This window comes from Sander lucioperca, chromosome 2, assembly GCF_008315115.2.
Source record: "Sander lucioperca isolate FBNREF2018 chromosome 2, SLUC_FBN_1.2, whole genome shotgun sequence".
In the NCBI taxonomy this organism is placed as follows: Eukaryota; Metazoa; Chordata; class Actinopteri; order Perciformes; family Percidae; genus Sander; species Sander lucioperca.
Window position 1 is genome coordinate 16,138,413 of NC_050174.1, and position 27,631 is coordinate 16,166,043.

At 42.5% G+C, this 27,631-nt stretch overlaps 1 protein-coding gene across 11 annotated transcripts in view; it reads right to left on the reverse strand.

Annotated features, from left to right (window-relative positions):
* mef2cb (myocyte enhancer factor 2cb) overlaps nt 1–27,631 on the reverse strand; it is a 75,330-nt gene that overhangs the window by 16,882 nt on the left and 30,817 nt on the right. For all 11 annotated transcript variants that reach the window (XM_035994161.1, XM_035994156.1, XM_035994167.1 and 8 more), the window contains 2 exons: nt 25,399–25,610; nt 15,040–15,243 (listed from right to left, as the gene is read on the reverse strand). In XM_035994161.1, the coding sequence (XP_035850054.1) occupies nt 15,040–15,243; nt 25,399–25,452 (258 nt within the window). In that variant the 5' untranslated portion in view covers nt 25,453–25,610. The remainder of the gene's footprint in view (nt 1–15,039; nt 15,244–25,398; nt 25,611–27,631) is intronic.

Sequence of the window (27,631 nt, forward strand, 5' to 3'; positions counted from 1 at the left end):
CTGCCCCCATTAGAGTGGCCAGAAAACAGCAGACAGGCAGAGAAGCACGCTCTCCACTCGCTCACCACTCCCTCTGAATGGATGAGAGACACAGACAAAGAGAGCGTAAGAGAGAGGGAGAGAGAGAGAGAGAGAGAGAGCTGCGTCTGTCCTTTTTTAGATATTGTTGACAACCATAACAACAGGGATAAGTTTCAGAGCACATTACTGTGTGTGATAGCACGAGGGTATGTTTGCTTGAGCAAGTAGGCACGTACCGATAGGTGCTGTGTTCATTTGCCTCGTAAAGTGAGAGACAAAGACAGAGCGGAAGAGAAGAAAAGTACAGTAGCTGACAGTTAGAGATCTCATCAAAGGCACCCCCCTCCTCCCCATCCCGCTTTCACTTCCCACCCCCCACCCCCCTTCCCTCTCTCCTCCTGGCTTTAATAAAGGGAGATTAGTCTACAGGAGGAATATCATGGGCCTGCTCCTGTCTGTGCAGTCGTTGCTTCACACTGCGCTCTCCTACTTTCATCTGAAGCTCCATATCAGACAGATGTAATTAAATTTACTTTAGCACACCCTGTATTTGATGCTGATCAAGTGTGTGTGTGTGTGTGTGTGTGTGTGTGTGTATGTCTCTCTCTCTCTCTGTGTATATGTTGGAGTGTGTATGTGTCTACTGGTGCGTGTGTGTGTGTGTGTTTGTGTGGGAGGGAAAAGAGGGGAACGAGTCTGTGTTTGTGTGTGCCTGTGTGGGTGTGTGAGAGTGGGTGTTAGCGTCAAGAAAAAAGAAAGAAAGACTGAGCAGGAGCAAGGAGGAAGATAGATGCTAAGATAAGTTAATCTCAGTGAACTTCTTCCTCTCGTTTTTTTTTTTGTCTCCGTCAGTACTCACTAACGGAAGCGATACGAGTGCTAGCTACTCCATCACAACCAGCAACAGAAGTGACAGGGAGCGATCTGCCTGCTTAGAAAACAAATAACAATCCAGTCATCTCTCATGTCAGCACAACAAAGGCCTGTTTTGAGTGTGGTTTTAGTGAACTTAGAGGGCTTCTTTTGTTTGTGTGATAACTGTTTGATTCCTGAGGCGTCTCATGGCGAGGCAGCTACTGTAAGCGTGTCAACATTTGCTGGCTCTCCTCTTCTCTCTCTGAATCCCCACTTGGCCCCCAGAGTGGAAATCTGGAATTCTGAATTTGAAAGCATCTCTCACATCTTTGACAGTCTTCAGGAAATCACACCAACAAGGCGGTGCAGGAGATCTGACTTCTAACAGACCCACAGTGAATCAAGCACTCCTGCTCTATCAGAGGTGGATGAGTCAAAAGAACAAAGGGGTTGCAGAAGTTTAGCATACTGTCTTTTTTGGCAAAGGCGTGAGATGTAAAACTTTGGCTATTTCTTTTGTGTAGTTTGATTCTGGCCTCGGTGATGCATCATATCGAACTGACAAGAGCTGAACCACTGGCCTTTTTCTGTTCACATGAGAATGCATGCAAGAAAAACAACTTTTCTTCCTACTTGCACAGATTTCCACCACCTACTGGCGCCAGCACAGAGTGCATGAGAGATTCAATTCCATTCTAGGAAGAATAGCAGTGGTGCATTGCTGGAAGAGGAGAAAGAGTGCTGGGGTAAAGGTGACACCCATATGGGGCAACTGAGCTGGTGGTCTGGCGGGGGGGGGGGAGGGTTGGGCAGTGGTTGCTTTGGGTGTTGATTGGGTGCAGGGTGCCAGGCTATGAGTGTTATATGACTTTAAAGCATGTGGCCCAGGCTTAGCTTTCCACCGGGGCTCAGCACATTGAGGGTGAGGTACAAGGGCGGTATGCCACTCATCCCAGTTATTCCCACCTGTTTAAAGACATCACACCTGTTGCCAAAGGCTGACACACAACCCAACAACCAATCAGATCCGTTGAGGTGCTCATATAGCCATAGAAGGGCATCTCACTCTTGCGGTCTCAACCTCACCACCCTAACGCCCTACTCTCATCATCCTATATATTTTCCCCTTCTCGAATAGCTCATTGCTTAATATGTACCCTGGATGTGTTATGTGTTTCATGGCTCTGCGCCACAGAGTGATCAACTGCTCCAAACAAGGCTTTGAGTCTCTTATTCAGTGACATCATCACTATATAAGACACTTCAAAGACGTACATTTCAAAATAATGGAGAGAATAATGATCACTGGAAAAGGAGCCGCTACCCTTATACTGAAAGACACAGGAGTATAGGTATGAAGAGCTGGCATGAAAATAGAGCCTTTGGGGAATACGCTAATAGGATGAGGATTAAACAGAAACACTTTGGTGCAGTTCACTTGTGCCATGAATTCACAAAATATTCACCCAAATTATCATTCTCATTTTAAAATTATTCAATTTTACAAGTAAAGCTCATTATTTTATTCTTACAAAATGACTGCTGGCATAACAGGAAAACATTTCAAACAGCTATATTTAATATTTATTGTTTATAGCAATTTTATTGCCTCTGTATACTAAGGTATTTTCCCATTGTTAATGAATTAATCATTTGATTTCTTTTGTCAGTTTATTTTGAAAGAAAAACACGAACCAAACACAATGGCCTGTATTCCTGCTACAGTTTAAAATGTGGGCATACTATGACGTGAGAAACCAATTCATAAGAGAGAAAGGTTGATGGAGAAAGAGAAGGGAAGAGAAAGAGAAAGAAAAAGAGAAAGAGAAAAAGCTACAAAACTACAAACTACTACAATATGAGTAGTCACCGGGTATGTTACAGAGAGGGAGTAGAGAAAATGTGAGAAAAGAAGAGGAAGGAGAAAACGTATTACAGAAAGGAAAGACTGCAAAAAAGCTGTGTATGCTTGCTTGGCTCTGTGTCTTTCTCCGTGGCCCCTTTGGAGGCTTGCTCCTAATTAAACTCCTTCTTCATGATGCTCCCTCATGACTCGACTTGTCACAGGGCCTGTGTGAAGCAGGCACAGCAGCATAGACACAGTGTCCTACATATTTAGACACCCGTCTCATCTGGACCCTTTAGCTCTGCACTTTCAGCTGTGCTAAAATGTAGCTAAGGTGGGCTAGTGGGCTAGAGTGAGCAAGGCAAGTAAGGCGACCTGGGCTACATTGAAATAATCAGAGGCTGAGTGAAGCAGGCATGAGATACAAGGGAACTGAATCATATTGTATATTGCTTGGTGTTAGTACATCTGTCAAAGATTTGAGTTCTCTGATGTTTTAATTGCAGGAAAAGGTCCAGCCGTGTACTCATTTCATAGTTTAGGGTGTGGGTAATAACTTCATGTAGCTCTTGAGAAAAAAACTGTGGAGGGTATTTGGGTGTGAATTGTGGGTGGCCCCAGGGGGTCTGTTAGGGACAGCTGACGCCTGCCCAGAGCTCCTGCCATACCAGGATCCGTCTGCTCGGCATTCTGCCACCCTGCTCACCCTCTCTATCCCTCTATCCATCTTTCTGCCTCCATCTTTCTGTCTCAGTCTGCTGTCTGTCTTTGTCTCCCTACCTCTGTCCTCTTCCCCTCATTTTCTGCAATACTACCATGTCTCAACAGAAGCTGAGTCAAAACATTGTTGGCTTGATGAGTACATATTTATTTGTAATATACTCAGGCTAGTTGTTGGGTTGTGTTTGGAAAGAGCCTCATTGCTGACCATTCCCTTCTGCAGTTATCTTGGCAGTGGCCGAAGGGTACGACACATTCAATATTGTGTTTATTGCTATTGGCGACAGCCAGGCCAGTGAATGTTTCTCAATGTCTTCAACCCAATGGCTGACAGCATCAGTGAAAAACCCTCTACAAAAACAGCCAGTTCATAATAGGTCTTTTATATCTTTGCCAACACTGTATGGTCTTCAGAATACACATACTAGTGTAAGCAAAACCAAGACTTATGAAAGAAGATAGTATTGTACCAGAGCACAAAGGGTTTTCTCCAATAAATTCAGCAGTTTGTGGTTTTTCAGTATATTTCAGGAGTCGATGAAAAACAAGTCACTGACAGACGAGCACAATATAAAAGCATCATAACTGTGCCACTTATGGTTAATCATGTTTGCTGTGCTGCTAAAATATAATAAAAATGTTACTGGAATAAACAGCTTTGCCTGGCAGGGTCTCAGCCACTGTTTGTCACATGTTAACATTTGGTAGAGAACAGATTGATTTACTCAGACTATCAGAGACACTCCTTGAAGACATGACAGTATGCAAATTATACAGACCTGCCTTCAGAATGTGTGTAGGTTGAGTGTGACCACAGAGTGCACCTACAGTGTGCACTAAAGTCTTTTCAGTAACTGGTTTATGACCCAAAAGTAAACAGCAATGGAATTTAAAAGGGCTCCCGAATAATCTTTAAATGTCATCTAAAGCTAGGGGCTACAAGAATTAAATATTTATTGTTTTTAACGCAAAATGTACCAAAGTCTGAGTGAAATATGGCAGGTTTAACCTAAAAAAACCTACAGTACATTTTTTGACTGGTCTTTACACTAACTTACAAACACAAGATTTTAGCCCATCCTCACCCAGAAAACCACCATATGGGTCGATCATGCAAGCAGCTCATAATAACCGACAATTATGTTTCTTGTTAGGCATCAACCTCTCGTGGCTGTATTAAGTTATCGCGAGAGAAAACGAGTATAAGAGCACCAAATTACGTGTACGGAGGCGGGATGGATCAAACAAACAGGACTTTTACTCAGGAGACTGGGTTTCAAACAAAAGTCAACTGTCATTTTTAAATTAAAAGTTTCACCCATTAGTTTTACGGACCTTAGTCTGTAAAGCCACGACATCCGCGACTCATTTTAAGCCAATTCCTGAAAGTATTTTTGTTGCCTAAACTTAACTAGCGTTTAAAACTTGTTTAAAACTGTGCCCCATATGTTAAATAGAATGGTCACATGATTAAGCTCACATGACTAAATAATAAAACTGTTGAATGTGTTGTTTTGGGAGTCTTTGGAAAAAGTCCTTTAATGTCGTTTAGGTATGGGGATGTGTTGCAAGATGTAGATCATGACTGTTTTAGGGGAAAAAGGTGACAAAAAGAGGAAACATTTGGGACGCCACAAGACAACAGGGAGCTCCCTCGCTTTTAACAATTGACAAACTCAATTTCGTCAGAGCAGATTGGTAAAGGCCAATGTGGCTCAGTGTCAGTAGGGGTGAGGCAGTGGGGAAAAACGTTGTCCCTTCCCATCACAAATAACAAGATGGGGGTGGTCGTGAAGTGGACCCGCGGTTGATTAAGAGCCCCCAGCACCACTGCACAATAAGCACACTCAGGGTGGCCTTGCTACCGGCAGAGCTGGGGTAATAGTATGTTTGAGATGTGCTCTCATTCTCCTTATTTCTATTTCTTTTTCTGTCTGTCTGGCTCACTCTTACTTGCTCTCGTTTTGGTCTCTCCCCCTCACTCTCTCTGTCTCTCTCGCTCACTCTTTCTTTCTCTCCACGTTTCAGAGTGGAGTGAACATCAGAGGGATCAGGCTGGCTTAGCTTATTGAAAGCAGATGGCAGACCAAAGGCAAGAAGGCCACAGTTTCATGAAGCGTGGTTTGAACATGCCAGGACCATGTTGAGGGGCATGCCCATGGATGATGGCTACATGGTGTGTGTGAGTGTGTGTATTTGTGTGAGCATTATAGGGGTTGGTTGCTTTTGTAGGTTACCAATCTGAGGAATAGGACCCCCAAATCACAGCCTGTCCCTGCCTGTTTTTTTTCAGTCATCATCTGTGCATCCCAATGCACTGGTTGAGGCGACGTTTGAAAAAAATAATGCATCAATGACTTTTCAGTGATTTTGGTGGCTTTGAAGCCCCTTACTCCTGGTGCCCTGCTGCACTATAATCAGGAATCAAAGGCTGGCGCCTGGGATCCATCATCTCTGGCAAAGTGGTCGTGTGTTCAGTAATAACACTGGCTAACTGTGTATGTAATTACTAGCTGTCTAGGGATTACTAGACTGACTAAACATTGAAAAAGAGAGTGAGAAGTAGAGCAAAAAAATTGAGAAAAGTATTAAGAGTAAGTGAGAGAGATAGAATGGGAACTGTGCACAAAAAGGTTCCTCCACATTTTTCCAAACTGTGGAAATGCGATGGTGCATGTGCTAAAATCACCATTAAGAAAACCTGCTGCAGACGAGAGCCCACTCACAGACAGACAGTCTTAGCTAGCCAGTACACAGCACAATACCAGATGGTGCAGTGTTTCCCATATGGAATAGACAAACACTAAGCACATGTCAGAATCCAACACTGTTTGCTACAGCAGCATCCCAGCCCTGGGAACAAAGTGGTCATTCACACTAGTCACTACACTGTATAATTACCCAGATAGACATTATGAGACACAATGCCAGCTCAGTGAAACTGGATAAAGAGGGCACTTATGTCTGCACCCTCAACCTTCCCCTCTTTCATCCTGTCTACGCGCCAGTTGCATAATTTGTCTCTATTCAAATGAGAGAAATGAGAATGTGTCTATATGTTCTTCTGATTCAACATTAAAATCAATTCGCCAAGGATAAATTGTATGTGGAAAACACTCTCATACTTGCTTTATATACAGTAATGCCATTTTCCAGCTGTGACTGCACTGTGACATTATCAATAAAGCTTTCAATTACATACTTAAGTTATTATCAGATAATAATAGTGTAACAGCCTCAGCAAAATGACTCCAGTTTTCTTTGCGTGGCAAGGGGTAAAACTTCAAGTCCCCCGCCGGCCACTCTCTATTCCTTCTTTGTCCCTCTACCAATCGTCACTTATCGTCTTTTGTCACTCTGTCTCTTATCGCGTGGTGCCACAGCAGGGAAAGGGAGCCTGAGGGAGGCCTTGAGTAACAATGACCAGCCGGTTGACCTCTATACTGGGACCTTGAGTTTCCACACCCTGTCCAAAGCAGCAATCGTGGCAGGGGAGGGGCTGAGGCCAGGGCCAGGAGGGAAGCTCCGGGCAGGGTAGGGAATGCCATCTATAAAAATAGATCTTCATTATTCTGAATTTTCCACAAATAGTTTCAAAGAACAAGGCATCATTTCATCTTAATGGCTGGCGTGAATTGTTTTGGGCTGCGTAGTGGAAAAAGCCTTGCCTTTTGGCAGCGTGGCCTCAGAAGTGGCCTGCCTTTTTCACCGCTCCACACCACAGGGACCACATATTGGCACATTTCAAACAGTCTATTTTTAAAACCTTCTTGTTGTTGTTGTGTGAGTACCTCAGACTTCCGCTTCAGTATATTGACCTTAAAAAACACCTCTGACAGAGCTCCAAGTGCTACTTAGTTTCTCGTCTGAGGTTCTGCTTTTCTGGGCAGCGGGCGTCTGATGTGGAACAAAATGCTGAGACTGTAGATCATATACATTATCTGTCATCTTGCTCTTAGCCACTCTTAAGAAGTGGAAGAGGCATATAGTCTATAAAATAGGAACTCAGTAGACTTGCTCTCTTTATGTCTGAGGCTGGCGCCACAGACAGATGTGTTCTAGTGTGCCAGGCTAAACCTTAGAGCAGACAGTTCAGCTGTGTGAGGAGAATAACTTGTTTGTGTGAGGGTGACACCTCTTAGGGTTTGTCACTGGTATCATAGACAGACTGTCTGATTAAAACTTAATTCTATTGACATGGATAATACAACTTTCCAGAAAAGTATTTTCTCGGTAATAAAACAGTTTCAGGAAACAACCAGACAGGAGCCCTCTGTTTGTTAAAGTGTGTGTGTGTGTGTGTGTGTGTGTGTGTGTGTGTGGTGGGGGTGGGGGTGGGGGGGGGGGGGGGGGGGTAGAAAAACAAGTGAATTGAATAATAGACTTCTTTATCCAAGGGATCAGATGTTTATGGTCTCAGATCAATGGTCTTCTGCATGTGGTCGCCGAGGGCAACTCTTCATGGTCGGTCCTCAGTAAGAGAGATGGAGGCTGAATGAATTCTCTGACACTTCGCTTACTCACTCCTCTGTTTCAAAAACAACCCCCACCCACCCCGTTTCAAACACAAGGAGGGAAGAGAGAGAGACAGAGAGAGAGAGAGAGAGAAATTCCATGCCTATTCTTCTACCCTCTCCAAGCAAGGACCGCCAACTAGGCAACTATTTTTAGCTTCACCACACACTATTTTTAGACCACTACCACTTTTTGAAGCAATTATTAGAAAAAAACGTACATCAAATAAAAGCGAGCGATAGTGGTAGTTGTTTTGGGGGTGGTGCTTTATTTTGACCATCAAACAAACTAGTTTTTATGTGGAAGTGTGAAGGAAATGGAGTGACTTAATGTGGATAAAAATTGTTTTGCCTTGTGCTTTTTGTCTCACCGCCCTTTTCTATGCATTAGAACAAACAATTGTTAATCTGAAAGCTTCAAGTCCAAACTGAAGAGGACAGAGACGGGTGTAAACGGGAAAAGGAGGAGGACAAAGGCACGCCTCTGTTTGTGGAATTCACCACACTATGAACACTGGAGACATGTTTTTTCACATATACAGTATATAATATGGTAGCTTGTTTATTTTTTCACTAACCTTAGAGCTTGTTTGTAACTCTGTGAAAGCTTCCAGAGCCAACTTTACCATTGTTGTTAACACTGAATATAAACTATGAACTGAAGGTAGAGGTGTGAAAAGTTCTTGACAGTTTGACTCTTCAACATGAAATTCTCAACCCTATGTACCAGGGGTCTTCAACGTTTTTTGAGCAGGGTTTCATCCTGCATATATTTTATAAAATTAAGTTGCATATTAAACTGGGCCTACAATAATGTGTAGGGCGGCCTAAAGCCTTCATATATACCTTTTTAATGCATAGAATAATGAGCTATTAAAATAATAATTGGTGGCATGATTTTATAAATCATGTTTTAATGTTGATAATACATGTAGCACAGTGAATCTTTCAGATTAACTGTATGTATCTGTGGATGGCTACCTTAGTGACACCTTACCTATACGCCAGCAAGCCTATCAATGTTTTTTTTTTCACAAAGAGGCTGATTTATATGTGTTGATAATATAGTGGATTCATGTTAAGACATTTTAATAGTTTGGTGCCCCCCCTCTGCTATATACCAACTAGCATAGTTTTTTTGTTTTTTTTAAAGATGTGCTGTGGCATGTGACAAACTGTCATCAGAGTCGTTGTTTTAACAAACTGTGATACTGTTAGCTTTCCAATGTCACAAACTTAATTTTCTTAGTCTGTCAAAGCAGCTTCAGACCTTAATCCTCAGCCCACCAAGAAAAACAAGCCTATCGTGCCTATCTCTCGTCACTAGCAAACACCAAGGCACTGTGATCTCTGTGACAACCAAACCCCTTACCTCCACCCCATGTTGCACCGAGTGTACCCTATCCTAACAACCTCAAAACGACTCCACACAAAATTACTGTGGACAACTGTAAGACAGGAGATATGATATGACTCCCTTATTTCTCTTGGATGCTGAGACATGTCAAAGTCGTACAGGATAAATTAGTGAAGGCATTCAAGCCAGAGTAATTATACAGTATTTGAGAGCCATGAGAAGAAGTCATTCAGTGGGCTGATCAACACAGAAAACTCCTTAAGGCTAATTTTCTCCATGCTGTTTAGAAACCAAACAAGCACATAGAATAGCACACATGCTGGAAAATATTTTCACAAGAGCGAGGCAGAACATGAGCACACTGGCACTTCAGAGAGGGAGATCACATGTCCTGTTGACTTGCGAGAATATTATGAGAAAGCAGAGAAAAAGATGTTTGAATTAATAAAGAAGGAGATTTTTGAGGTAAATCACAGTGAAATCTGCCAAATTAGTACATAGAGTGTGTGGGAAATCATCTTTTGTTTGCCAATTGAAACAAGACATGCAGTGAACTGGTGTGGATAAGCTACATTACTCGTTTTCTTTTTGCCATCTCCAAGACATGCTGGCTTAATTTACTTTTGCTTTAGGTTTCTTCATTTCCACCCCACACCCCCTCAAACTTACCCCTCCCTCCAGTGGACTGTCACTGGGCTGAAATCACACCTGTGCTTCTCACACATCTCGGCACACGGGTGAAACATATGCAGGGTGAAACATGGTGAGGGAGCTTTGCTGAATCTCATTAGCCAAGCGGGTAGTCATTAACAGAATGACCTTTGGAAATAATTACCAGCCTTCCTCCCTCCATCCCTCTTTCCCTCCCTCCTTCTCTTCTCGCACTCATCTATCCCTCTGTCCCTCCCCTTCCCCCTCTCATTCAATAGTTCCTAGGTGAGGACAGAGGGAGAGAAAAGGAGAAAAGAAGGGAGAGAAATGAGTTGATAGGTGGTAAGGCAGGTCCCTGCTGCTGCTGTTTAGGATTACAGGGTGAGCTGAACTTTCAGATTAGGTTAATCTGCTGGAAATGGGATTGGCCAACAGCCTTTCCTCTGGCAGGTAGGCAAGCAGGTCAGCTCAGTACTAAGAGGCATGTGCCATTCCATGTGATACTTGAGCCAACGGTGTGCTGTGCTGGCTGAGGTCATCGCAATGCCGTCAGCTCTGCAGGGTTCGAGCCAATTGTCACCATGTATGTACACGCATACACGCATGCAGAGCGAGCACACACTTACAGGCCAAACACACTTTTTTGTGTGTGCATACAAGCACATAGCTCATACTGTATATGCACATACAGTACACACAAATATTATAGCATCCCTGACTCCTTTCACTTAGGTATATCCAGGCATTAAAGGGATATAGCTCACTCGCTAACCCTTTAGTTGTTTCACAAACCTGTGTTCTTTGTTTCAACAGAGGGGAGAACAAACACATTGTGGAACAGGGATTTGGCACAGCCCAAGTGTGTTTTGGATTTGGGGCCGCTCAATCACAGCAAGAACCAGCCAGCGCCGCTTAGGTTTGGGATTGATTTGAAAACATCGGGAGGGGAAAGAAAGGACTCTTTCATGGGCTTTTGCAATTAACAACCCCCATTCTGGCATAATATATCAGCAATAAGAGCTGAAAGTGATTGTTCTTAAGCAGGAATAAAAAAAGAGAGGAAAAAGGAGAGATAGATCTATTCTCTTGTCATTTCCCAACACGGCTTCCCATTTCTCCTCTAATGCTGTTCGCATGTCCAGGAAACCGGCCTGGCAGACAGCGAGTATAGGAAATCTATCTGCGTGTTTGACTGTTTTATCTGGAGCCAGACTCGGAGTGTACTGTAGACCTGCCAGGACGACACATTTGGATTGCTTGGACATCCAATGATGGGAGGCTCTGCCTCTGTGTTTGCTTTCATCAGCTACGAGAGCCTAGAAGAGCTTACATGTCTCTTTGAACAATTAGTATTAATTAAGTGGACCTCCCCACTTGTTTATGTAACAGCTGATAAAACTGTGTAGGACATATTTCATTACAGTCTCATGGGGGGAGTGTCTGCGAGTTTAGATACCACTGTAACCTGCGTGATAATACATGTGGTCTGGGATTAAATGAAGAATAAAAAAAAAACATGTCCTTAGTTTTTTTCAGATTGCCATTGTTTTTATGTGATTATTATGGGTTTCTGGGTGTCATGCGTTGTGAATGTGACAATAATAAGCCATTTTGATTAGCATTGCTTGATTTGATTTACCACTTGTGCTCTGAAGAGGGTTAGCTTTGGTTACTTGGTATTTTTCTTTCACAGATATTTGTGGAAGTATCATTCCCAGCTGAAACTGTTTTCAAGTGAGTCATCAAGACCTTCTTTTACCATCTCATCTCTTCTCCTCTCTCTCTCTCTCTCTCTCTCTCTCTCTCTCTCTCTCTCTCTCTCTATCTATCTTTCAACACCCCTATTTCAGTCTTTCACATACATACCCACCCATTGACCCATCCATTCCATTCAACCTAATGCAACAAATCTTAGAAATTATATATGTTCAATGAAAAACTGGATACAAAAGGAAAGAAAAAGAGTGAGGGAGAGACAGAAAAAAAGCCCTCCAGCCGCTTGTAAACATGCTGTAGCTAGAGAGGCTGTGCAACGCTCTCAGTGCCGCTCTCTCAACAACGCTAATTATCAACCAAAGACATGCTAATTACATAGAGCTTTATTGCTAATGTAGCAGGCCTCTATGCCAGCCGCCCACACTCTGAGCTCCGCTCCCCTACCTCTGCCTCTCCTCCCACTACACCTTCAGGCACAGCAGCAACAGAGGGAGAGAGATACATGCAGTTTGTGTACTTCTAAAGACAAGAGCTTTCTGCAAATTTTAAATTAAATACACCACATATCAATGTCATGTTTAAGGCCTTATTGTTCCTCTGTGCAGGGGGAACCTAGATTTCATTTACACCCCTAAATCCAGCCCTTCATCTTGTTCCTGACCTCCTCCTCATCATCGTGCCATCGCAACAGGAAGTCTGCTTCGCTCCTGCCTCCCCCCAGACTCAACAACCCACCCACGTTCCTGCAACTGTGACGTAGCCTAGCAGCGGAACACAAGGCTCGGCGGGAGAGATCCAACCCCACCGTTCCCCTTGCTCCCCCTCCCTCACCACACACCCTCCTACCGCCCGTGCTAAAACATGCTAGTGTCAGCCCTGTGGCCAATCCTGTTAGCACGCCACAGCTAAGGCTGAAGGCCTCTTCAGATCGATTTCTCCCGCTGTGAGTTGCTCAGAGTCCTCCAGGGATCACAGTGTAGGTAGTGCTCCAGAGCACACTCCCCCACTAGGCTCTTTAGCGTCTTCCCGACACGGCTGTTTACACGTTAGCCATCCTCTGCTCTCTAATGGAGACACAGTTAAAGAGAGAGCTTCAAAGCAGGGAGCTCTCGTCACAGGCACTTGCTGAAACATGTGACAACTCTCTTCATGGGTTCAGCTGGAGCAGGGTAATACACTGACTATACAGTGGCTGAAGGGCTTGCTGCATCAAGGATATCAGTGCTTACAAGCACACTAGGGATATGAGTGGATGCTAAATGGGTTAATGTAAATGTTATAATGCATAGAGGATTATTTTTTTTTATCCCTTCTGATATACTTGGATACGATTAATTTGCACAAACTGTGGCAACTCATTTGGATTTTTTACAAGACTCAAACTAAGCTTTGGGGACACCACATAGATTTAAACACTGTTACAGATGTTTAATGTTTCAGAGTTGCACATAGTATTATAACTATGACAAAACTGATTTCATGTTTTAAAAAAAAGAATCTAAGCTTACAAAGTTATAGCCTTAGCCACATTAACAATTAAAAAAAAGGAAGGGAATAAAAGCACATACTGCAGTGCAAAAGAGCAAAAGAAAGAATAAGCTGTTATGCTGTGTCTAGTAGGTTTGTTTGTGCTTTTCAATACTGTCCATGATAATGCATCCAGTCCATTCTCTTTGTTTTCAACATTAAGGTTAGCCATATGTTGAGTGCTGTATCCCTTGATGTATCAGCTACATTAACACAATACATATTTTACTGTGACTGGAAATGGTGATGGAACAACAGCAATAATGACAGCAAACCACATTTATGTATGCTATTTTCTTATCTCCAAATACGATATGAAGGAAGAGGTAATTATATAAAGGCTGAGAATAATGTAAGGTGAAATCTCTTCCAAAGACAAAGACATTTGATATCAATGTGTAAATTCAAAAGGTTTGTAGTCAGGTGCAGAGTGCCATCTGGAATAGCAGGACTGTTCCCGGTGGGCCTGTCCACCCGTGGGCGGGCGACAAGCCCAGCAACACCCATATGAAAAGATAAACATGCCTCATGCTGTTTGATTCTGTGTTAGATTGGCCAACCAGCTCCGATAGGTGCGTGCTAAGTGTATACATTCATTACATCTCACTGGGTCCCCACTTTTCCTTTCGGCCCTTTTTAAATCCAGGCTTACAATGGCAGACTATAGTGTTGTGCATGAATTGTGAACCAGTCGATCTAACAAATTAACAGTAACGTAGAAATAAGCGCTGAAAATGTGTAGAAGAAAAATTTAACAATTTAAAACATTGGAAAAAGCAAAAACAAACTGTGAAAAAAAGGCATCAAAAATGATGAAAAAAAAGATTTTTTTTCAAGGTTGACGGGAAGACAACACAAGGGTTAATCATTATTTGTTATTTATTACTATATGAACTGTAAAAAAAAATGATATACCGTATATATAGAAAAAAACTTTAATTTAATGTAATATTGCAGGAATTAAAAAAATTGCATTTAACACAATATAAAAATGATATTGCTTTTAAAGAATTCATGTAACACGCAGACAAAGAATACTGAATATACTGTATGTGGAATTTTCCTCCAGTTGAAAAATGAAAATGTTTACAATATTGTAGGTTGGGTGCGGTATAAGCAGCAAGCCCAGTGTAAGTGTAAATGTGTGTGCGCAAGAGAAAGGGATAAACTCTGCATGAATGCATGCATGTCTGTGTTCGTGGCCCACTGGGTTTGTCAGAGCTACAGTGTGAATGTTGCGTAACAAGTTCATGTTGAGAGCTTAAGGATCCTGGAGGGTGCCAGTGTCATTTCCTGCTTTATCTACCTGCCTACTGGCTGGCCTGACGGCGCTGTTTAACATCGCCTTGAGCCACAATAGCGACGTGTGTCCAAAGCAAGTCAGATCAACATCCTCGTCTATGAGGCACATCAATGGTGACAAGACGGCGAGGGCAGGGACTTGTGGTTACACACCACAGGGGACAGTCTGAAAGGTCCAGATCAATGATAGGCTACCACTTTTGGTTTACAAAGTACACACAACACAAAGAGGCAATATATATATGAACATATTTTTATGAAATAAAGACATAATGTGAGTCCTCAAATACCTTTTTTTTTTTTTTTTTTAAAGTGATTGATATTTGGGGAAGACCGACCAACTATGGGAGCAATTATTTCTTACGTTATGTTAGGTGTGAAGACCAAAAGAAAGAAGTAAGGGTTGCAGAATGAGTCACAAATGCTGTAACCATCTGTCTGCTTCTGCGTTTCTGTGTGTTTGCATGAGTGTGCCTGTGCTCCCGTGCATCTGTGTGCATGTGTGCCGTCTGTGTGTTCTTGTAACTTACCTCCACAATATCAGAGTTGGTCCTGCTCTCATGGGGCTCGTTGTACTCGGTGTATTTAAGCAGGACCTTGTCCATGTCTGTGCTGGCATACTGGAACAGCTTGTTGGTGCTATTGAAGATGATCAGGGCAATCTCACAGTCACACAGCACACTGAGCTCATACGCCTTCTTCATCAGGCCAAACTTTCGCTTTGTAAATGTCACCTAAAAGAAGGAGATAAAAACAATATTCACAGTGAGGCATTAAAGATTTATGTTTACACATACAGGGTCACTGAACTGAATCTGGATCACCTATAATCAAATCAGTATTCTTTTCTGACTTGTCATCATTTAATTATAGAAAAAAAAGTCCCCCACCCTTGACGTATTTACTCTGTAATGAGGGAATAAATAGGAATTGGACATAACAACATCTTCTCTTTAAAATGAGTAATTCTCAGCAAAACTGAATTAAAGGAAAGTGAAGTCTGCTGATGGTTCAACACCCCCTGACTGTAACAGTCCATCCACTATACCAGGAAAAAGAAGAAAAAAAGAAAGAAGCTGGGCTCGTATTTAAGGAACTGAAAATAATCTGTCTCAGACAGATAACAGTAAGATCAGAAGATCAGTTATTGCTTGTACATCAAAGCGGTTTATCATGGAACATATGTCACGTTAAATCATCCCTTTCATATAGCACGACTGTGCTCGCTCTTTCACTCCCACTTTTACACAAAATAAATACACATACATATAACTGTTTAAATCTGAAAAAGTAGCTGAGGCATACTATTTTCTCACTGTGAATTCAACACACATTGTTCAGTTGTTTTGTTGCCCAATTAACCGCCTCTCATAGCAAATAACAACCCATTGATATAAATAACGGATGGGTTCCCTGACGGTGCTTGAAGCTATTTGTGAGTGCTCAAATAATGACAATGCACTCAACTTAAACCACATAAATACTCTTCTCAAATGGGAGAAGAGCATTTTTCTCTTTCTTTCTCTTGGTACGTGTAAGTGCATGTTTGTGCGTGTGTGTGTGTGTGTGTGTGTGTGTGTGTGTGTGTGTGTGTGTGTGTGTGTGTGTGTGTGTATATGTGTGTGTGTGTGTGTGTGTGTGTGTGTGTGTGTGTGTGTGTGTGTGTGTGCACACGCGTGTGCATGTGTGCGTGCATGTGTGTGTGTGAGGCCCAAGTCTGGTACCTTTAATAACACACGGACACAAGTACCCACACTGTCAAAATAGAACAGCCTCTATTCCTCTATTGTTTGGATCAAAACTAGAGCAGTGAAAGTGAGTTAATTCCAGTGAGCTGCACCTGGTTTCTTTTCCAAGCCATGTGTGCACGCTTTTTGGCTGTATGGGAAAACGAGAAAATGTGCAACTGCCAGCTTCCTTCTCTAAGCAACACTGCTTTTTTGTATTGAGCTTTCTTTGATTTCCTTCTGTGACCGTGTATTATTTACATTGGAGATCTGTATTGACAAAGCTTTTTTTTACAGAGAGGAAATACTGCCAGGACTGTGCCCAGCTGGTAGCTAATGATCTCAGTTTGTTGATTAACTGCATGTTTGTCTATTCTCTTCTGACACTTAAGTGGGCCAAAAAACACAGAATAAATACCTCCCAACACTCAGTTAAACATGCTCTGAATACGATTATAAAGGCTATAAAAACCTTTATAAAGAAAGCCTTTAAAGGAGGATCTCTGTGTGTGGTAGATCAGGGTAATGCATGAATAGATTTGCGGCATAAATCTGTAATGCATTGCCCTTCACGTTTTCTCTTTACAACTTCGAGGTCTGAAAGAAGAGATAGGGTTGAATGGATATTGATAGATGGTTTTGGATTTCTTGAAATCATATCGCCCAGGATGCACCAGAGAAACTGAATATCAAACTATCCCTCACCTTCACCCTGTCTTTCTCCCTGTCTCCCTCTCCACTCCATTGAGTGGGTAAAACCTCGTATGAACTGCCTTATCCTGGACCAGCTTCCCCCCGTTAAAGTTTTCCAGTGATGTCATCTCGTCACGCTGAGCTATGTGTCAGACAGCAGAGGCTGAAACCAGAGACACGGACGACATTCTAACTCCTTTACAAACCGGTGTGTGCAATTTCAGGTTAGCTCGGCACAAACACGCATCTGATTCACTGACGACATCAGAAGGAAAAGCTCCCCTGGGCTCTAAATACCATGCTGACATTTACACAGTCATACTGTAATGTGAAAAAAAAATAAGCCTCATTCTTAACGCCGTAAGATCAAAAGGCAATTTTGTGACAATAAGATTAATTGTCATTTCCAGCCTACTCTGAGCTGTACCATCCAACACATAAACTAAAGGGGTCTGCCACCCTTACAACCGCAGAGCTACAGTACAAAACGTACATGAGTGAGTGAATAAGATGACAGGACTGTAGGACATAAGGTCAAAGCATACTATTCACGAACAGGACATGTAGAGTGTTGTCTTCCCCTGGTGTTTTGACGCAAGGGGCACCGGGCCAAACGCAGGACACAGCTAGCTGCCGGCCCAGCTCCGTTATCACCCACTCGCTCAGTCACACACACTCTGCTGGGGCCATTCATGTTTCAAAAGGTGGCACGTGGCGTACACAGTGGGCCGGGTGTGAGTCCCAGAGGTCCAGAGCTGCTAGTCTCAAAGAGGAGGTCCACATGCTGGCTTGGATCGCTCACATATTAGTGGACCACTCGCAAACATCAGCCCAACCACGCACACAAACAAACACAGCAGTGTTTGTTTTAAGTTTTACTTTGCTGCTTCTCATTTCGACATGTTAAAAAAATGAAAAGCAGAATCCAGTCAAAATTGTCTTGAGCCTCAAAGTTTAAATGAGGAACTGAGCATGCATTTCCCACATATAATAAATCACACATAGACTTACTTTAACACCACCATATGAAGAGAATGAGTGTGATTATGAAAAGCCTCAACTGACCAAACAATAACACCTCCATAAATATCGCACCACACCCACACATCTCAATCTGACACGTACAACCTGCTACCTCCAAATCACATATATTACTCACATATAACGCTATGCACACACATCGATAAATACCATAGACTGAATAAAATAGATAAATACACAGGCATATATGCAGCGCAAGCTTGCTTGAACACGTTTGAAAAGACGGTTGGCTTGCACATACATGCTGTCTTGATGCTAAATACTGCTGCAAAACATCATGTGGGATGTGCTACTTTGTGCTGTACCTCAGCTATGCAATTTTTTTCATGAGGTAACTCTGTCGTGACTTCATGGCCTCACATGATGCCTTCATGTGACCCTTTCAGCCCATCAACATTCAAGCTGGTGTTGTCACCACTGGCCTTTCCTGTGCCCACACATCAGCTGTAAACTAGTGTGCTGGACTCTTCACTCTGAGTGGGTAAAAACAGATGCTATGAATGGCAAACACCTGATCTACAAACCTTTACAGATATCTGACAGTGAAAAACCCTGGATGCTTTCTCAGCAGAAAAATGCTAATGACTGAAAAAGTGAGAAAGTTGTCCATTCCTGATAAGGTTATAGTCTATGCTCATGAAATAATGAAATATTATGAAAATAAAGTTATTTTGTAAGAAGCACAGCAAATGGAAGACCATTACAAGTTTTTTCTATGTGCAGCATTGTGTTATTATGTTATTTAAATGTATACGTTTATTGATGAAATTATAAGCACCTATAATTTTGAGGTGTATAGCCTCTGGACAAAGTTGGGCAATACATTTTTCTTTTACTAAATTTCTCTGCCCACAAAAAACAACATTGTAAACCACCTGTATGTCAGTGTGGGTGTAATTTTGTTTCCTTGGTCGGTGCGTGCTGTTAGATACACTATGTTAATAACAGAGAGCATGACGTTATTGCATATTTGCAGCAACTGCGTACTGGTAAGAAAGACCAGTATAAGTGTGTGAGTGTAAACCAGACTTTGTCTTTTCACAGGAAAATTGGTAACCAGGGTGTGAAACCTATCTTTACACGCAAACGCAAACACAAACACACACACACACACACACACACACACAAACATTTTGTGGACCATTTTTGGCATTCATTGAGGTAATGACTAAATCATGGCATGATGGACACTTAACTTTCAAACTGTCAGTGTATGATGGCTAGTCTGTGCGTTGTTGTCAAGTGGTTACAGGCTAACATTTTCAACCTAACCCATTCTTTATGTAAAAAGATGAATACATGTTTAACACTATGCATTCTGGCTCTGCTTCTACAGTAGAAACATCATTAGGTAGGTTAGGTCTGAATATCTCAAAGTGTGATTACTCAGTTATGGAAAAGCTTGTGGCCACAATAAGAGATAGCACAACCTTTTCCATTAAAATTTGGGATCCTTTCTTAAACTCTGTGAAAGAGACCAAAACACCCCCACACTCCCATCATATCTACTAATAGTGTATACACAAATACCTACTTATACTTGCTGTTATATAGTATAACTCTCAATTACTTTGGTACATAATAAACACTCACTCATTGGCATTGCATTGTGTACATCCTCAGTGAGACACAAGCCTTATTCGTTTACCCTTAGCCTCCTCCACAACCCCATCCCAAGAGAGATTCAGACACATGCACACACAAATGCATTCAGACACACACCCTGTAAACACCTAAACGTGTTATCATCACATCCCCTTTCAGAGCATATCCCTCTCTTTCATACATTTTCATTCAACCTGTTTATTTTTGCTTGTTTGTTTCTTCTTTTCATTCTTCATATGTGTGCTTAAATGTAATTATAAATATGATATAACTGGTAAATGACCAATACAAATTGTTTCATAAAAATGAAATAATTAGTTCTGCTCGGCACAATTGACCTGTCACGTTTCCTCTAGCGAAAAAAGAAAAGAAAAAACGCCCAGGATAAACAGAGGAATGAAAAGAAAGGATGGATAGTGGCGGATTCTCTGCCACATGGGTGAGAGGGGAGAGAGTAAGAGGGGAGGGTGGAGGAGGGAGAAGAGAGGGGGCGGACGCACAGGAAGCACATTTGTATGCATTTCCTCTCATAACAGGAAGAGGCCAGTGGCTTCCCCTTCACAATGGCTTCGCTTCTGCTTCCCACCTCCTGCCTGCTTCCCTGGGGGAGGAGGAGGAGGAAGAGGAGGAGTAGTGGAGAGACAGGCACCAAAAACTGCGTTAGCAAACCAAACATGGCCAGGCGGACACACACACACACACACACACACACACACGCAGGCACAAACACACATAGATGTCAGTCAGCTATGGAGCAGCATGATTTGTCTTGAGACAAACACTTATCCCATTGTCAGGGGCCAAGCAGGAAGACACGGGCTTACGCAAAAGGAATAAGAGGAGCCCAAGACCTGGACCTGAACTCTGCCTCACAGCCAAAGAAGCTGTTAAGAGGGGCATTACGACAAAAGAGGCTTTGTCCCACCTCTAATATATGCTATGCTCTTCTCTCTCCTCAAAACCCCACTCATCATCCTTTTTCAGTGTGCCTTCATTATACCATAGGAACAGGAGGCAGCAGACTCCAAACATTTCTTCATTCAGTGTCTGAATCGAAAGTGTCCACTTTGAGTATTAAAAGCTAACCTGTGGAACTGATTGAGTGGTGTCTTAATGATGATGATTTTAGTTTTAGGTGTCTTGAAATGCATGCCAGTTTAGATTGTTCTTCTTACCAGAACTCTTAATTACATTTCAGGACAGCACTGTAATGGCTGCCTAGGCTCCTTCTCTGTATGCTCCTGTTTATGCTGAAAAACCGCAACTGGAAAGGATATGCCCACTAACAAAAAAAAAAATGTGGATGTTACATTGCAAGGCCCAAGTTAGTGGCCGGAATGACAAAAATAACTTTGTTGTCATTCATTTGCGGTGGATACACTTTTTTCATGGCACCAAGGCTGAAACTGTATACTTAAGGCACATCGTTTTCACTTTCCACCAATTTTCATGAAAAAACACAAGCCAAATGAATTAAGCTGATTTTCAAACGGATTGTAGGTCCCCACACATCTAATTGTTTTAGTGATTTCTGCTCCAGGAGGACCCTATTAACCCCAGTTTGTATTAAATGAAGTCTTCTTATGACAAGCACAGGTCAGAATTAGCTTCTAGTAGTAAAAAGGAAAGAGAAATATGAAGAGAAGATGTAAATGTGCTGCAGATTATGAGTCAGTCCCTCAAAGTCATTTTTTACACATTGTTAATGGCCAGTCTGCCATTCATAAAATGTCACTATTTTTTAATATTCAAAATACACCCTGATATATAAACAACTTTTATTTTGAAAAACATAACATAATGAGCACTAATAGCAGACAAAGTAAATGAAACGAGAAGAAGCTAGACAAACCATCAAGACCTTCTAGTGAGTGAAAAGTAGTGAGGTGAGGTGAGAGAGCAAAATGAACCATGTGAAAAACATGTGAACGAGAAACAAATCAGGGCATATGTTGAGAAGGCAAAAGAGAATAAAAATACAGCAGAGAGAAGGAAAGAGCTTAGTGAGCCCTTTTCAGGTGAGGTCTCCATGCGCTGAATGACATAGAGGAGTGCCACTCGCTGTTGTAAAAGAAGAAGATGGTAGAAGGTGGGAAACAGGGAATTAGAGGAGGGGTGCAGGGGTGAGGAGCTACCCTGTGGGCCTCATTATTTTCCTGCTGTTAATTTCACTCGCACATTTTCTCACCCCAGTGCTGTTGATTGGAGAGAAGAATGCTTTGTCGTAGAAACAAAAAGGCCCCTTATGTTAGCTACAGCGCTGCAGTTAACATGGTGAAAGAGAAGAGAAGCGGCATATGCAGGAAGACATAAATAAAAACATATTTTTTTATCTCAGCCAAGTATGTGTTAGTGTGACTGTTGTTTGTGGGAGCTGGGAGATCCTGTTGTTTTACTTCCTGTCACTGATGACCTGATCCATGTTTAACCTTTGGCCCTGGGTCCCTTCCCCCTTGGAAACCACATGTCCCACACAAACACACACACACACACACACACACACACACACACACACACACACACAATTTTGCACAAACAAGTCATCCTAAATTAAGCCCACTGAGTGTACTGGCTGGAGAGGTAACACTAATTAGAGCCAATTGCAGCAAATTAGTCGATCCCCAAGCCCGACTCCAGAGAGATAGATGCGTTTTAGATGTGTACATGTGTTTACAAGCATGCATTTGTCTATGCTGTATTAACAAGAAACCAAATACACTATCTAAGTATGTGCCTGAGTGTATAATCTGCTACGTCTCAAGTCTATGCCAGTGTGTGTGTGCACTCACACACACACACACTCACCTGTGCATGCATCTTGTAGGTGTGTTTGCGCCTATCTGTGGGTGTATGTGTGTGCTAGCTGGGGCAAGAGAGTCTGCTCTCTGTGTGCAGCCCATGAGTTTATGGCACAGGGGGCTCTTTCATGTGCCCGAGGCTGGGAGAGGGTCTGAGTGGTCGGGGGGCTGGGAGCCAGGGCTAACACACTGCTGCCCACTGTCCAGAGCTCCGGGCAGCCAGTCAACGCCAGGGAGGCCTGGCCCTTCTGCCCCTGCTCTGGGGAAGTGTTTCGGGGCCTGGGGGTGGCAGCCCAAAGTGGCCGCCCAGAGAGAGCCAGGCCCTGTGCCCACCATGATACTGCTGCTGCAGGGAGGGCAAGTGTGGGCCCTGTAGGTGGCAAGGTAGCGTTGACAGCCACACAGAGTGGTGCCTCTCCAAAGAGGACTGCATGCAGTGTGTATGTAGACATGTAACAATTCAGGGTAAATGTTATAATATTGCTATTTTGGAATGAAACAGGAATTGTACCATATTCTATTTTATACAACTTTTTTTTTAAACAATCTATTTTATAAAACTTTAAATAACTATTACTATAGACTTAATATGTTTTACAACTCATACAACAAGGCCACAGAAGAGCTTTATAAAGAAGCAAAACTGTAAGCATAAAACAGTAAAAGTATGTAAAGAATGTCAGGTTGAAGTCAACGCTATATAAATTCCTCTGGTGTTTATTTGGCATGGGCTCTGGGATATTTCCTCAAAAAGGAAGTGAAAATATGCAAAGCCAAAGCTTCCGTTTTTCTTTTTTTTTTTCTTTTAAGAAGAAAATTTAAGTTTCTGGTTCTGTCTCTGTCTTGTGATGTTCGCCTCTACAAAATGTGGTGATGTCATTCATTTAGGCCGCAGGTTGAATGACACTGAATGGCATGCTCTGCGTGCATGCAGGGTTTTCCACATGACTGGATGACATCATATCAGCAGGAATTTCGATTCGACTAAAACAAACAACTAAAAAGGTAATCTATCATATCAGAGATCAAAACAACAAAATCCAGTGACATATTGATTTTTCTTTCCCTGAACCCTTTCCCTCTCCTCTCCTGTTCTTTCCTCCCTCCTTTCTCTGTAAGTAAAGCCCGGATATCTCAGGCATCGATTCCCCTCAGGTGTCCTTCCTGCCTCCCTTTCCCTCCTTATCCGCAGGAGCCGGAGTGCCTGGTGCAACTGGCATGCCCAGTCTAAGGTGGGATGAGAGAGAAGGGCTGAGATAACAGTAAGGAGGAAGTGAGGGTGCTGCAGCAACATGATAGCTTTAGTCCTCATCTGAAACTCTGTGACCTCCTCCTTGCTCTTGTCTCTGTCTCTTTGTCTGCCTGTCTCTCTTTCAATAACACATACATAAATCCGTATGCAGAACACATTGGTGTGTACTGTCACACACTGTCGGTGTCCTGTTTATTACATTTTTCTTCTATGTATCTTTCTTACTTATCTTCTTTTCGTGCGGGACCCTGTTTTCGAGATGAGCACGCTGTGTATCACAGAAAGTAACATCATGATTACCAGAAGTTTCTTCTTATCTCAGGTACACTCACAGCCTCACTCCCTTTAAATATTGTTCTTGTATTCTATCCTATTATTATTTCATGTATATTGTATGTATGTATGTATATTGTATCCTATTATTTCATGTATATTGTATCCTAGTATTTTATGTATATTCTGTGCTGTGTGACTGATATTTTGCTGTTGTAACACTGTAATTTCCCATTTTTTGGATCAATAAATATCTATCTATCTATCTATCTATCTATCTCCCCTCTCACTATTGTCTTGTTACTTGCAATCACAGACATTGAGAACAGTCATGACAGGGGTCGCAATCTGCTTCAATTACTCCTGCATCAATTGCTTGAGCCTTTTTATGTCACTTTACTCTGGCTGCAAGTGAATGTGTTTGATAAAGCACACTGTGAGAAACTGTTGTGGACTATTCTTGTGGCTGTCAGGTGATAAAGACGAGGCAAAAGCGATGAAGCGGGTCTGTGTTCAGACAAGGTGTGTGTGCCTGCGTGCGTGTTTGACCTGTGATCCAGGGGCCACGTTAGCAGCGTATGGATCCAATTGGGCTGCCAGGAAGCTGACAAAGTGTCAGTGGTCAGTCGTGCCACAGGAAGTGATCAATTGTGAGCCTCGAGGGCAGTGAGAGAGCTCTGTCTCTATCTATTTCCTGCCACAGACTGTAGTGTCTGCTTGAATCTTGCTGTCCACAATTTATTATGTCTCTCAAGTAATGCCAGCTGTTGTTAAAAAGTGTCTTGCAAGAATTCCATTGTTGCAAACAAGGTTTGGTATATGACCAGTATGTCTTTTTTTGAAATGACTCTGTACAGTATCACTGGTTTAAAAATGTATCTCTTGTGCTATGCAGAGGAAAGCTACAGCAGTCCTACTGTTACTGATTTAGCTCAATAAAAATACAGTTTCAGTGTTTATCTCCCAGGCCCACTTCAACGTGTCACTATAGACCATCCCATCTCTGTTTGGTTGTTTGTTTATGTTTTCTCCCACCCTGACTCTCCGGTGCTACCACCCTCTTCCTGGTAATATTCCACTGCCAGTGAGCTAAACTGGGTGGCATGGTGTGAGAGGTTGGGTGTGTGAAGGGTGCTACAGTTGTGTGTAGGCTAAAGCCCTCAGTGCAGGCAGTGATATGCAGAATAGTTTTTGATAATTACAAATGTTCTCATGCAAATCCCTTTTTGGAAAACGCCTGGTGCTCTCACGCTGGTGTGTTAGATTGAGGGGAAACAAACCTGCCATTATAACCCAATGGAACTCTTCCACCCAAAGCAATAACTGTGCTATCCCTGCTTACACTTATCTGCCGCCCAGTTCACATATTGCCCAGACTCCCAGAAGATGTTCATTGTTAAGGGCTATGTGGGGTGTAGGGTGTTTCTCCTTCCTCCATCCTCCACCCCTCCTCTCCCCCACCCTCATACTCATCCATCCTCCCATCCCCCAGGGACTTACCTGTCTGTTGCGTTCATCCATAATCCGCGTGATCTGAATCTTTTTCCTCCCCATCGTCCCCGTCTCTTTCTTTCTCTCCTCTTTCTAAAGAACTTTATGCTTTCTTTTCTCTCCTTTCTTCTGCTCTCTCTTCACTCTTCTGTTCTTCCTTTATCTGTCTTTTTTCTGCTTTCTATTTGTTCCAATCAACTCAAAGACTCCAGCATCTGTACCTGCAAGAAAGAAATGGGGAGGGGGAGGAGAGGAGAGGATAAGCATTAAATGAAATGAAATATGGTAAAATACTGAGAGAAAAAATAATAAAAGTGGCATCATGGCAGCCACAAGGGAGGGTGAAGAAAGACAAAGAATCTGTCAACAATGTTGTGAGAACCGCTATGTTTTTCACTGTCGATATCATGCAAATCAGTTTTTGCATTTTTTCCCAGGCACCGACTATGAGAGTAGACAGCGCTGTCAGGATCTCGCTTCGTTCACAGAGAGTTTGACAGTGTTTTGGAAGTGCCGCTAACTTAAACGCTCTAATCACCAACACTGTAACATTACCTCCAGACTGAGAAATACATTTTGTTTCTTCCCACGAACTGCACTGTATTGACAGTGGAACTGCCACACACAGCTTTTTCTACTCTATCTGCAGCTCTTCTCCAAAATGGCAGACATGAGGCGCAGGATAGAATACAGATGTAAAACCGAGCTCACTCTTGCCAGATTCTGGCAAAACAAAGCCCAAAAAACAAAAGAAGGAAAGAACAAAACGTGCCAAGAGTGATCTTTTGAAACACGGAGAAAGGACGTTTCATAGAGACAGAAATCAAACAAAATTCCGACATGAACTTAATCCATCTGGAGACATTGCATGTCAATGACAGCATCAGAATAAATGCACTTGTGCGTTTGCTAGTGTGTGTACCCGTGTTCGAGGAGTGGAGGCCGGCAGCTGATGAGCTGGACAGCATGTGCGAAGAAAAGAGCTGCGCTCCAAAAAGTTTGCGTGAGTGAGTGACTGTGTGTGTGTGTGCGTGTGTGTGTGTGTGTGTGTGTGTGTGTGTGTGTGTGTGAGTTCTTGTGTGAGCTTGGCTAAACCAGAGCTCCAGTGCATCTCTCCAGAGTGCTAAAGTAGGCCAACCCAATCTATCTCAGGGAGGAGCAGAAGAACTGTTGTTGTGTTTTCTTTTGACAGTAGAGGTGATAACGTCCCTCGTTATGCAAATGAGCATCCCATTATTTAAGCTCAGTGCAATGCAGGGGAGCTGTCAGCGCCGTCACATAAAAAAAAAATAATCCTCCATCTACCCTGCCTTTTTTCTCTACTTTCCTCTTCTTCTCTCTTCTCTCCTTTCTGAACCAGATTTCCGGCACCTGGCAGCACAAGCATGATACATTGATGTGGAAGACGACACTGCTTCACCAAAAGACATGTCAGTCTCAGTCTCTCTCTCGATCACTCTCTCTTCTCTCATACACCCTTGCTCTTTTCCTCACTCTCTCATATTCTCTCCTTTGCACACTCCCGCACACATACATGCACACTCCCACACACATACATTGTACATTGTAATGCACTTCCTTTCCCCTTCTTTCCTTTTTTATCTTCCCCTAACCTGAATCCATGTATTTATTGAGTAACATGCATGAGAAAGCACAAGAAAGCTCTAAACCCCTGAGGTGAGCGCAGCACATTGCGATGCACTTGACCTCTTTGTGCTAGAGAGTAGGACATTGATAATGAAAGTACGTAATAGGGACATCCAGGGATACTGTGTCTCTTGTAGTGACAGACGGAGGCCTGTAGCAGTACAGTACAAAACTGTAGATCTTTTTATGTGCAACAGAAAACACAGGCTGTGTACTAACTCGTTGGTTCTTTCAAAATCTCGGGGACATCAGTGTTTAGTTTAGTTAGGGCTGACACTATTGTGATGATGTGTGCCTTCGGAGTCAATATGCATAACACAGATTTAGTAAATATATTACATTTTTAAGGAATAACATCACATTGGTTATTGTGTATACTGTAAGATTATCTGCCAAAAACCTCCATCACACAAAAATGGAAAACAAAATGAGACAATACAATATGAACAATGATGAAATACATGACAAAAAAACTTCCTGAGTTGATGGTTTAGAATACGCCCACCTATGGAAGAAATGAGATACAAACATAAAAAACGCATCATTTGGCAGTTGGGACAACAGCCGGACTGCACCATCATAATAATAACTAAAT